At 38.1% G+C, this 13,024-nt stretch overlaps 1 protein-coding gene across 1 annotated transcript in view; it reads right to left on the minus strand.

The window, feature by feature from the left end:
• Positions 1 to 13,024, minus strand: part of arb2a (ARB2 cotranscriptional regulator A) — a 165,166-nt gene that overhangs the window by 88,202 nt on the left and 63,940 nt on the right. The window contains exon 7 of the mRNA XM_028033735.1: positions 9,117 to 9,335. Coding sequence (XP_027889536.1) covers positions 9,117 to 9,335 — 219 coding nt within the window. The remainder of the gene's footprint in view (positions 1 to 9,116; positions 9,336 to 13,024) is intronic.

Here is a 13,024-nt window from a genome sequence, read left to right on the forward strand (position 1 = left end):
CTGCGTCTAGTAGCTGTAACATCTAAAATAAAATAATAATCCATGTTGGGCTTAACAAAAACATTGTTTAGCATGCTGCATGTATTACTATTCAAGGTCAAGGTTGCGGGGGCAGCAGCCTAAGCAGGGAGGCCCACACTTCCCTTTCTACAGCCACTTGGGGTGGCTCCTCTGGGAGATTCCCAAGGCATTCCCTGGCTAGAAGAGAAAATAATCTCTCCATTATGTATTTAGCCATGGTTTAATTCCACTGAAGTTCAGGGTTCACTGACCACTTCATGACAAAGGCTCACAACAAAGCAGCACAAAACTGCTGTAAACTTATATATATATATATACAGTGAACCCTCGCCATAACGAGGTTCACCTTTCACGGCCTCGCTGCTTCGCGAATTTTTTTGTGCAGTTTTTCTTCACAGTGCATTGTATTCTGCGTCCTGATTGGCTAAACAGTCTCTGCGCTTCTTCTCTATATACTGTAATGTGCCAACAATGTTACAGTATTTAAATATATGTAATACAGCTTGGCAAATTTTGGTAAATGTTTTTGCCCAGAAGGAAAAAAGAGCGACAACAACTACCGATAACTATGTTCTTCTCTCGAAAAAAACTCACCTGCACCACAGGCTTCAGAAGAAAAAGACACTAGAGAGCGGAGTCAGGCCGCAGCATCACATTCAGAGGCACAGTGAAATACGTGAGTCACAATTTGTCCTACTGTACTTCCTATTGACGATTAAAATGATTATTTTACTGTAGTTATTTGTAAGAAAGCGTTATATTCGTTTTAAAAAAATGCTTGGGCCTGAAAACAGGTTTTGTTCTTTGGTTTCAATGTAGAGTATTTAATTATGCTGTATAATAATTGTAAAAAATAAAGGTAACTACCACACGGATTTCGCCTATCACGGGTTCTTTTCGGAACACAACCCCCGCGAAAAACGAGGGTTTACTGTATATATATAGTTATATATATATATATATATATATATATATATATATGTTTTCTTTTTAACCAGACAGAAACTCATTCTTGACTGCATACCTTCCCAGTCATACCTGTTGGTAGTCAATGATGGGAAGTGGGGTTATTACAATGCAAAGTAAATGAGCAGACCAGGAAGCTGGTCATTTTACTCTGTCTTTTTAAGCAGAGTACCAACATTCATATCTTTTTCATTTTACTTAAATTTTTATTTCTATGTGACATCATTAAAAAGCTTAGAATCCACACTTTCAGAATGTCTAGATAACTCAAAATATCCAAAATGACACTTTGTCCTGGTTTCGTCATGGCCAGTCATATTAACTAAACAGTTTTGAATGAGATGCTCAAATTCAAGAATATGGTTTTATAACATAACTTCTCTTTAAACTTCTCCATAATTAAAGCAATAGACTGTCTTCTGTATTTCTTGGTCTTTATTATGTTGTTTGTTCACTAATACTCTCTGTAACAAACATCTGAGGCCATCACAGAAGAGTTGAAAAATGCTTTGAATCTGTAAGGAGATGAGTTGCACAGCAGCCAGAATAACGCTTCATATGCTCCACTGTGTTTGTCAATGACATAAAATCCCAATAAAATACATAGGAGTGTGTAGAGGCAATGTACAAAATGTATAAATCTCTTCTATGGGCATGAACAGTTCTGCAACTCACTGAATCTTTCAATCTCTCCTTCCTGTATTGTGCTCAGGCCACACACTGAGTTAAGCGATTCACAGCCCTAGTCATTACAATCTTTAATATGTCAAGCTCAGCACAGAACAAACTTGTTTTCATTTGGCCTAATGATTAGATATTAAATAAGCAATGTAGCTAATTACATGTTTGGTATTAGCTAATAGGTTATTAGGACAAGTTAGTTTCTGTTTGTTTGTGCACAATGGCATGCTTGTCTCTTCGTGTACAATTAAAAGTGGTCCTGTAGGACACCTGTTTGCAATTGCAATCCAATCAATGGCTGGGACATGTAGTCTTTTGCCATCCCTCTCTCTCCCTCTTCTTCCTTCCCTTTTCATATTTGTTTCATTCTTTCCTCTCCTTAAAAGCAGACGGAAAGCTCAGACGAGCTGGAAGCTGTCTGTGAGCTGATGGGTCCGCTTGAGCTGGGGGAAGGAAGGTATGGAGCAAATTAGCGGCAGAGATGGGAAAATAATGACTGTGGCATTGTGGGTAATTAGCAGGTATAGCACCTATGGAGGATTGGGAATATAATGATGTGAGAAAGAGACAGAGAAAAGGGAGAATGAGGTGAAAAATGTGTGTAAGCCTAACAAGAAGCAGGAAACTAGGTGTGTGTGTGTGTGTGTGTGTGTGAGTGTGTGAGAGGGAGAGAGAGAGAGAGAGAGGATGAAATCTATGAGAAGGTGTGTTATTTGACTTTGCAATGAGGGAATATACAGCGTGTGGAGGGTGAGTAAATGACATGGAGAAAGAACGACGAAGAAAGAGAAGCAAAACTACAGTGTGTATGCTATCCCACGTGCAGATAAGCATGTGCGGACTGTATACAATAAAATAGCATGACCTTGGTGGGGTCACTCTGCTCTGACAATATTTGCCAGGGCATTGTTTCAAATCAATAACTCATTAACAAAGTACAAAGGAAGTTGCTGTGGGTTTGTGAGATTCTTTATTAGAAAAGAGTGTCTGCGGGCCAGCGAGGTCATCGCCGTGACATCTCAGCTAGCCTCTCGATGCCGCCCCGATTGTCAGGTGAAATTACTGCGAGTCATTAATTGACATAAGGCAAAGGAGAGCGGGCAGGCAGACAAGGCTGTGTTTGTTCCAGGATGACCCCTAGGGCTGTGTGCATAAGTGTGTACCTGGGTGTGTGTCTGTATGTCTTTATTTGGACCAGGCTGTATTTACAGCAGGCTTGTGTGCACAGAGAGGGAGAGAGAGGGGAAGAGCAAGAGAAAGAGTGGGAGACTGAGGGCACGGAGCTTGGTGGGTGAGGAGGTGCGAGGGAGGGCAGGATGGAAGTGTTTGATGGTTGACCTGACTGGAAGATTGGGAGCAGGGATCTGAGACCGGCAATGCAGGTTCTGCCTTGGTCAAACACACAGCTGCACACAAATGTGTGCATGAACAGATGTTCTGTGCTACAGAAGACATATGTGCAGAATATGCTCTCACAGAAAAACAAGACCAAAATCCAACTAAAACTATTCCTCTTTCAGACTTTCAGATGACTTATCTAAATACTCTTAAAACAGACACCTCTGCCTGGATGTTGGTCTGTAAAAAGGACATTTAATTGACTTGAGTTGTCAAAGATTTTAGTCAGCTTCTGGGGTATTAATCATGTATGAATCAAACATTCACTTAATTTTAGCTTTTTGTTTGCATTGCTAAGACATTAAATGAAGATGCTGCAAAAACGTGGCTGGACAGACTATGTGGGAGTCCTACAATAAGACAACTAAAACACATGTACATAAATCCTTTGTACAAACATATTTGGGCAGCCAGAGGCCAAAAAGAGAAAAAAAAGAGAGAAAGAAGTGAAAATAAAATGGCATCTAGCCAATCTGTTCTCTGCAGCAAGCTGGTGATCTGCCATCTAGTCCTGGTCACTGAACTCTCCTCTGACCAGGTTCAAAGGTTAATCAAGTTTCTACCTGTCCTTGGAAATACTGAGCCAAACTTCTTGTCAAATCTGTAGGTCAAAAGTCAATTAACTGCCTGTATAACTGCTTGTGGATCAAAGGTTGGGGGAAATGGGTGAGGGTGACAAAAAGCAAAACTCCAGTCAGACAAAAATATGGTACAGCGATGTCGTGTAGAATCATCAACGTTTCTAATATCTGACATGTGCTTTGTTAAGTATGTCTATGTGCCAAAATGACTTTTTTATTGAATCCACAAGTCCATTTGTATAAAGTTCTGAACAATGGAACAGAAACACTATGTGCTTAAAAGAGCGGAAGGGCCTTAGTGGACAAACACAGCTGGGATTCAAAGGTTTGGCCTGCACTAAATCATTGAAGCAACAAACCTTAGGAAAACTTCAACAGTACTGTGAAAAAATATACATGCTGGTTAGGCTACAGTTGCAATCAAGAAAAAAGCAGCCAACAAGGGTCTGATTTTGTATGCATCTGAAATAAAGACAATGTTCTAAAAAATGTATGGCTCTAATTTTAAAAAAAAAAATAAACAGGCCATAGCTGACGAACAAAGAAACCAAATAAAAATATGTGGTTCATTAACTCTGGAACAAGAACCACCTCACTAAATATTTTTTCAAGCATTCCTTCACTTTCAAGACATTACAAAGACTACCGCAAATGGATTTGGTCTGTTTGCAGTTTGTGTTTTTATGAAAAAACACAGACAAAACAAACCCCAAAACAAAAAAAAAATAAATAAAAACAAAAAAAAACAGAATAACAACAATCTTATTTTATGTTTAAATGAAAAATATCCAAGTTCCATTGTGAAAAAATCAAAAGGAAGCATCCCTAAAGTCAGAATACAAAGGGGGGAGATGCAATTTTCTAACCAACATAACCTCAAATCCCAATATGGTTATTATGTTTATAAAACATGTTGATAGCTACGGTAATATTTGCAGTACTTCCTTCTCACACATAAACATATGTAATACCACTGTTTGTGAAAATGTTTCAACAATGTTTGAATGCATTAAGTATTAAGATTTACACAGGGTAAAAAATTGGTTTTGATGTCATTATTAGATTTTGCTTCAGAAATAGAACAGAATGCAAGTAGCCACCAGCATTTGCTCTTAGTCAACTGTTCAGTTTCTTAAAATTTTATAAAATTTTAAATCCAAGTAGTATTTAAGCACATCAATCTTTACTTCAAAGTCAAACTTTTTTTTGGCTGTTTGAGCTTATTTGGACAATACTGCTATTTTTTTGTATTTGTCTTTCTATTAACTGATATAAAAAAGCATCTTCTGAGTACCACTTTAATTTTGGTGATGCAATAACAGTGAATATAGCAAGAATTAAAAAAAACAGCAAAAAATGTCAAGCAGCTCCTTCAGACTGGAAGAGTGTTTTTTTGTTTTTATCTAATTTGTCTGCGAGCCTTCGGATGATTACCAAAGTGAAAGAAAGACAAATTTTTGTAAAAAGAGAAAATTATTATAGTCATTTAAAAAACTAAGTGACGCTTAAAGCAGGGCGATGCTCTGCTTCTTGTTTTTTTTGGTCCTCTTTGCACTCCTTTCCCCCCTTCTTCTTTCCTGGGCCTACTGGCCTAATCCCAGCCAGCCAGCCTTGGGTGAAGTCTTTGGAAGCTTCTTAAGCCCATGAATGTGCCTTTTGTTCCTGCCATTCCTCCGCTTGGCTGACAGAAAATAGCTAACTGGATTACTGCTAAAATTCAGAGTAAAGTGAACTCCCAAACTTCTGTATGGCTAAGTGCTAAGACAGTGCTCCCACCCCCCTCCCCACCGCATTACTCCTCACTATCCTCATCAGCATCCCTTCTGATCAGACTCTCTATCCCTTCATGCCTCCCTTTTTCTCCTCCTCCTTCGCTATTATCCCTCTAAACATGGGCCGGTGCTGTGGGGATCTGGAGGAGAAGAGAGGCGAGCGATTAGATGAGGTTGAGAGGTTGCACACTATGAACCCGGGGCTAAAAAGTAAGAATCCTAAAAGCGGTTAAGAGCGTATTAATGTGTGTATGGAAGCGTATTAATCAACTCAACTCTATCAGTGGGTTGCTGTGTGGTTGTGTGTGCAAGAGCACCGATCTTTGTTTGTTGGTAGAAATACACATTTTTTAGGAGGTCCTGGATAATTAGGCAAAAAAGCTAAAACCCTCTGCATTTTTATACTGGATTATATACAACTATATTATGAGGGGTACAGGTACATTGTCTTCAGGTTTATACATATACATGCATTGGAATGGCATTGGGCAGGTGGTCCAGCAGCTCAACAGGAGTTGAAATCTGATATTTGGTGAAGGCACATTTTTTTTTAAAAAAAAAAGATGAAAACAGACATCCTTAAGAGGTTTGATTTAATCCCCCAGTCACACAGACTAAGCAAACTGAAGCAGCACAGAGCCTGTGTGTGTGCACATTTGTACTCATTGTGAGTGTATGTAAGGATGTGGCAGCTTACTCCAGGGCAGTGGCAGGAAGAACAGTAAAATAGTGAAAAAGGAGGCATAGTGAAAAGAAAAAGACAAGGTCATACTCACAATTATCTTTCGCACATTTGGGTCAAAAGTCAAAACTCAAGCAGTTACAACAAAAAGCAGTGATGCTCACTCATTAGTCTTTATCTCAAGTCCTGATACCACCATTTAGTGAATTCTGTCAAATGCATCACAAGTGAACATTTTCATTGGTTTTATTTTACTCTTTTTTAGCTATAAAATAAGGACAAAAAACATAAACAGGCCCAAAAAATCCAGAGTCTGACCGAGAGCAAGAGAATGAAGACAATGAGCCTGCGGAACCACACAGTCAAATGAATGCATCACAATGGTTTTATTACTGTATTTACTCCCTCTCCATCCATACCAGCTACCTACAATATGGAGCGTAGTTTAACTATATGTCCATGCATGTCAAATACCTATAATAAGATGAATGCTACCACGATATTATTTAAGTAAACAAAACCTCAACATAATTAAGGCGTTAGCTAACAGGGGCATTAAGATCCCCACCAAATGCATTTGGATTATGTGTTCCCCAAGACAACAATGGCAAAAACAAACCCAAATAATTATATCCAAAAAATTGTACTGCAATATCCAATTGCAGTACAATTATATTCTCAAGGAGGCCGCTAAAAGTTAGTACATAGTGCTAACAGAAGCAGAAATCTCAATCCTGCTATCAAACCAATGGTCAAGACGTCATTATTAACACACAAAATTCATGTCTGACATAAGCTTTGCTGTAATTTTTGCATTATTTGGAACTTCCCACTTTGCTGTGTACCTCATTTTAGTAGAGAGCAGGGACTGACGCCTCAATCAGACAAAGTCTTTTGGAAAATCCCTCTTGATACAGACGCAGTAAACAGACATTCCCCCCTGATGTGGGTACATTCTTGAGAAAAATACAGTTTAACCAGACACTGCAAAGATGCTCTGTTGTCAGAATCAGAAATCCTGTGGGTTAATACACACTAGAACCCACCATTTTGACTTGTTTACTTGCAACTTCGGCATAGCTGAACTTGGACTACAAAATCTGTGCGAGGAATAAATGGCAAATTCACAAACCTGATTAACTGGAAGTCATGACCTTTTTCAGCAGTTACACAGAAAATGTTGTGACATCATAGCCAAGAAAATGTTATAGCAAATAGAGAAAAATGAACAGACTGAAAAATATACTCCAGAAAGAATATAAAGATGGCTATGTAGCACTGGGAAGAAATACATTTATTCTGAAGGAATTATTAAATAAATATTTAGGACTGGTATATTGAATAGACATTCAAAAAATTTTATGAAGAACTAATGCTTGCCACATCAGGTAGGAGTTGCAATAGACTTAACTTTCGTTAGCTCAATGAGTGCATAACCTCTGCAGCTAGAAACACAGCTAAATTTAGTGAAAGTTAATGAAATGTGAGGTCTCTCCCATGATTTGTAAGGGCAAATTAAGTAAAGTCTGCCTCAGCTGTCAAAACAATCTTTTGACCAAAACTAAGATTATTTCAAACAAAGAATAATGTTGTCATTTTTGCTGTATTGCTTCGGTCCTACAACTAAAACATGGGGCAAAAGTGAGAAAGACACTACAGAGGATAGTAAATCCAGGGTTGTGTAACATAATGATCGTATGTCACAAACCTAATGTCAGATACTGTGAAGCTAATTCCTCATGTAAGAAATATGTAAAGTGGTGTGATGGAATAAGACACCACTGAAGCTAATTATGCCTTATTAAAGTGTGCATAAAGGTACTGATGGAGGGGTGAGAAAGAAGAAGTGTGCACTGACAGCTCACACATTGCCTGTTAGTCCCACAGTAAACCTAACTCCTGTCAAAAATCAGAGTGACACTTTTCACACACATGCAAGCATACACTATCACTGTATACATTTTCTGAAATTCATTACTCTAAAGCAGTGCTTCTCAATTCCAGTCCTCAGCCCCCCCTGCTCTGCATGTTTTAGATGTAGCTCTATTCCAGAGAAACTGATTCAAATGCTTGCATGACCATCAAGTGCTGCAGAAGCCTGTTAATCACCCACATATTCAATCCAGGTGTGTGGCAGACGGAAACGCTGCTCTAAAGTCATGGCCATGAAGCAAAGTTAGGTAAATATAGTTCACTCTTCTTGTGAAAAAGGCTGGATGTGGAAACAATGTTTTAAACATTTACTTAAAAGAACTATTTTAATAAACTTAAAATTGAATGGGATGTAACACAATATGTCGTTGAATGGGATAACCTTGCTTTCACTGTTCATCACATTTATTTTGACAAAGAAACTAGATTTATGAGTCATTTCCTTTGTTGGACCACAAGGTAAACTGGCTGAGCTAGGTGCTTTAAGCCATGTGTGTGTGCGTGTGTGTGTGCCCATGGTTAGAGTGTAGCTGATAAGAGTGTTACAGTGTATTTGCAGAGTGTGTGTTTTGAAGATAAAAATCCCAGTGGTCAACAAGAGTGTCGGGCCAGAGATTCACTGACCAGCCCTTCATCTGAAGGAGAAAAAAAGGGAGGGGACGAGGGAGAGAGGGAGGTAGCCATGTGGTTAACACTTGCTCACTGAGAGGCGACTGGAGCACAGCCAACCTCTTCACACACAGGCTGACCACACAAGAGCCTCTCTTTCTCCCTCTGCTTTCCATCCTCCCTTCATCCCTAGTCACCTAACAAATCCTTGCCTTGCTACTTCAGCAAGCTCAGTTGCCATCCGCACGTTTTTACCACTTTTCTGTTATCAAAATTTGTCCAATTTCCTCTTCCCCATTTTCTTATGTTCTTCTCCTCTACTTCCGTCTACAACCCTGGAACAGGCTGTCTGTCTAGATCCCCCATCGTGCATGATTTTGACAAACATCTACCACTCTCTCCTCTTCTCCCAGTCCAAAATTTCCTTCCTCTCATCTCTGTCAGCATGAATATGGTTTAATCGCTCCTACTCACCCGTATAGGGATACGCTCGGTCTCAGTCTCTTTCTGTGGGTTGCGATATTTCTCATAAAATTCCCTCTTCTTTTTGCTCTCCTGTTCATCTTTGCGCTCCCTCTTTTCGGCAGGTTCATCCGAGGGTTCGGCAGGAGAGTTAATGGGGGAGTCCTTTGCTGCCTTCTCCACCTCCAAGTAGTTCTCGTTTGGGTTGAGCACCATCACACCGTAGTCCTCCTAAAACATATCCAGCACAAAGTTGTGTATAAAATCAGAAATCAGTTACTTTAACTGATTAAGACTTTCACTATCGAGTTTACTTGAAATGCACCAAAAAACATCCAGCAGTTGAACGGTTTTGAAATCAACGCAAAATCCAGTCATTCTGACAAGTGAACAAACCACAACTATGCAGTAACTGGGTTGCATTAACAAAATCACTCTTAAAAGTGGCCACTGTTACTGAAAGAAATGAAGTTGGAGAGAGCAAACTGATGTAAAATTATATTTAAAAGGGACTAATATTCTAGACTTGTGAACACATATTGTTTAATGTGAGCTGTCAGATAGAAAGGAGAAGCGATACTTTCAGCAAGTAACAGGAAGGCCCATATATCACAGTTATTATTTAGCATTTGAAACCTTTATCATCCGTCATGAATCATGCTGGATTTTGAAGTGCTGTTAGCCTCCAGGAAATCTACAAACTAGGGTTAAGACTGTATGGAGAATGCTTCTTTAGCAATACCAGCTGGGCTATTTGCTTGTACAAGACACCAGAGGCAACTTAAAATATATAGTCAGATTCATTTTGTCTATTTTCTTATGAGATAAAACTCTTTTACACTGAATCCTCTTTACACACATTAAAATTAGTTTTAGCAAGTCAAAGTTTAATAGTACTGAAAATTGAACACCTCAACATACATTTGTTTTGCTGACCTTTTTACCATCAAAATGTTTCATGAAGCAAAATTATAAAAAAAGGTGCTGAAAATGTTTATATATAATATATACTGTGTTTAACTTTTCACACTTTTTAATAGATATGTGAGTCAGATCAGAAACTATTAAGCACCAACTGAAAGCTTGACATTTGGCTACAGTTGCTTTACCTTACTTTGTCAAATGAACAAACTTTGGTCATAATTTCAGTTTTAAAAAATCACTAAATTATATATATATATATATATATATTAAAAAAAACATAATAGCTGTATGCTCTTTAAAGCTCATCCACATCATATCAGCTTATCTCTGATTCATGGTCTTTGTGTTTAATAAAGAGCTCAGCATTGACCATTTGTGAGCAAATATCATTACAACACTTTAAAGGCACAGCTTCTTGGATAACTGTGGGGAAAGATGTGAATCAAGGCTGAAAGAAAGGGCAGTGAATGAGATAAAGGAGAGTGTGTCACTGGAGGGACAAGCTTGAGAAGTAACTGGGGGATTGGAATTCAGCAGTGGTAGTTTCAGTCAGTGAGTAGCATTTAGTGACTTCCAAAGGCCATGTGTCACTTAATATCAAACCCAATCAATACTACCATCACACAGTGAGGGTTTGCAAAGAACATATCTTTCTGTAGCTGCTTGTGTTTCTTTGTGCATAGCTTAAAATTTTATTATTCAGCATTTCTGATCATTTAACAACAACCCTTTAAAATATAAAAAAGAAAAGAGTGTTGGATGATAATGTCCGCACAGAGAGAGAAATTAGGAAAAAAATATAAAAGCATTTTTCAGGAAATGAAGAAAAAAGTGTATGGAGGGACAAAAAAAGGTCGATCTACTAAAGCCAAATGACTTTTTCAACTTTGAACCCGTTTTAATTAACTCTGTTTATTATCCCAAGTCCTTTGTTTAAAGGAGGAAATAGATGGATTCCTGTTTCACTTTGACTGTCCTTTCTACACAGAAGCCCTAGTGTAAATACACATAACCACACAAACACACCAGAAAATTCAATAATGATGGCTGTCTGCCAAAATCATTTCAACACAGACATTTCAAATTAAACATACACTAGGATTAAGTAAGGAACAAGCAACAACTAGAAGACCTTTAGGAGATACATTTCAGCTTCCTTTGCAAATCTCCAACGGACACAGTGTCATCTCATGGCAGCACGTCTCCTCTTCCTTAATAAGTGTTAACACAATGTGCTTGTCTTCCTTTGACGCAGCATGTGTGTGTGTCCCTCCTGTGCCGACTGACATCAAACCTGCCACACACCCTGTCCCTTAGCACCTGCCGTATGTTGACAATGGCAAAATGGCTCAAACGGCAAAATGACACGTTCTCACTTATTAATATTGAAGAAATTTGTCCTGTTCTCACTTCCTGTCAGTCCGAAAATTCCTTTCTTGATAGTTGTTTGTAACGTTAAAGGTTAACGTCTATTAAATTGCCTTTAAAATATAACAATTTTAATTGAAAACAAAAGTGCAATGTTTCTACTTACAAATTATGAAATATTGCAATTTAGAAAAAAAAAAGTTTTTTAGTAAACTTATTGATTTTATACTACATAACAGTTTGACCCTTTTGCAACAGTTTTAAAGTACGAAGATATTTTAACAGATTATGGTATTTATTCATCCAAATGTTTTTAGATTAACCTTAAAACTTACATGTATAATAATTATAGTGCTTTAATAGCAGCAGTGAACAGGATGTATTAGACCGACAAGTTAAATCCAACATCACAGAGATATATACACACTACTACTGAAGTTTGAAGACATCAGCATAGCTAGATAAAAAAAAAATACTGGAAGATGATGGGAAGAGTGAAGGATTGAAAAATAGGGACAGAAATTAAGTTATAGATAAATTAATAAAGCAAAGATAATGAGAGAAAAGAGATACAGCCTGTACACAATAGCTTTGTGCCACTGCCCACTGGTGGTGGTCTGATAAAATAACTGACAAAACCAGCTTAACCAGTTTAAAGCTTTTAATCTGTAAACACTGAAATAGCGCTTTCTAAGAGATACCAACACAATTGTTTGTATGTACTGCATCATTGAGAAAACAAAATAAGAAAAAAAAATTCAACATCTTGTGAAATGATGGCAAAAAACATAATTCGTATACAAAATAAACAAGTAAAAATATAAATCACCCAATCTTTGTTAGAGATGTTTTATGGGGTGAGTCGTATGTCATGGGTTCTCAGTAAATAGTTTTCCTTTACCTTCATCCTGGCTTGCAAAGGGCAGAAGTTAATAGTTTAGATCAACGATCCTCGTGTTCTGACATGAACCCTGTGTCCCTTAAACATGTTTAGTCTTAGTCTGACCCTTAACTTTCTCTTTCCTTAAGCACACTAAAGCCAACATTAGGACCTCGGCTTCCAGCCATTAGCTAGTCTTTAGGTTATGGCCTATAGCCCTTCCTTTAGAGACACAAATACACATAATAAACCTAACAGTGCTAACCCTTTCAGCTGGCCAGTCACCCATGAGAAGATTGCTGTAAAGAAGACCAGCAGCATTAGAGTGCTTTATTTGGAGGAGCAGGGCTGTCAGGTTCATCTATGTGTCGGAAGCCATCATTCATTTGAACACTGGGAGGACTGCGCTGGAATCAGGAAATCCCAGATGTCTGTGTCCACTCACGTTCTACTTCTATTCTTCGAATCAATCACTCCGGAATTTGCCTGTTTTTGTCTGTGCAAACTTATAACAGATTAGGGCAATTTTATTTAGCATAAAAAAATATAGTTTTGGTATTAATATCATTAATACTTTGTGATTTTCCAACATGATATAAAAAGCTTCTTTTTTTTCCCATCCTCTTCCCACAAAGCCTTTGTCCAATATCTTAATCTGCACATTTGCTTCTTCCAACAAATAGGTCTGTCCTACAACCATCTTTAGTTTGGTCTCTCTGTCTTGGTGGCTCTATCTCACTGTTAACCA

Source organism: Xiphophorus couchianus, chromosome 12 (genome assembly GCF_001444195.1).
Source record: "Xiphophorus couchianus chromosome 12, X_couchianus-1.0, whole genome shotgun sequence".
In the NCBI taxonomy this organism is placed as follows: Eukaryota; Metazoa; Chordata; class Actinopteri; order Cyprinodontiformes; family Poeciliidae; genus Xiphophorus; species Xiphophorus couchianus.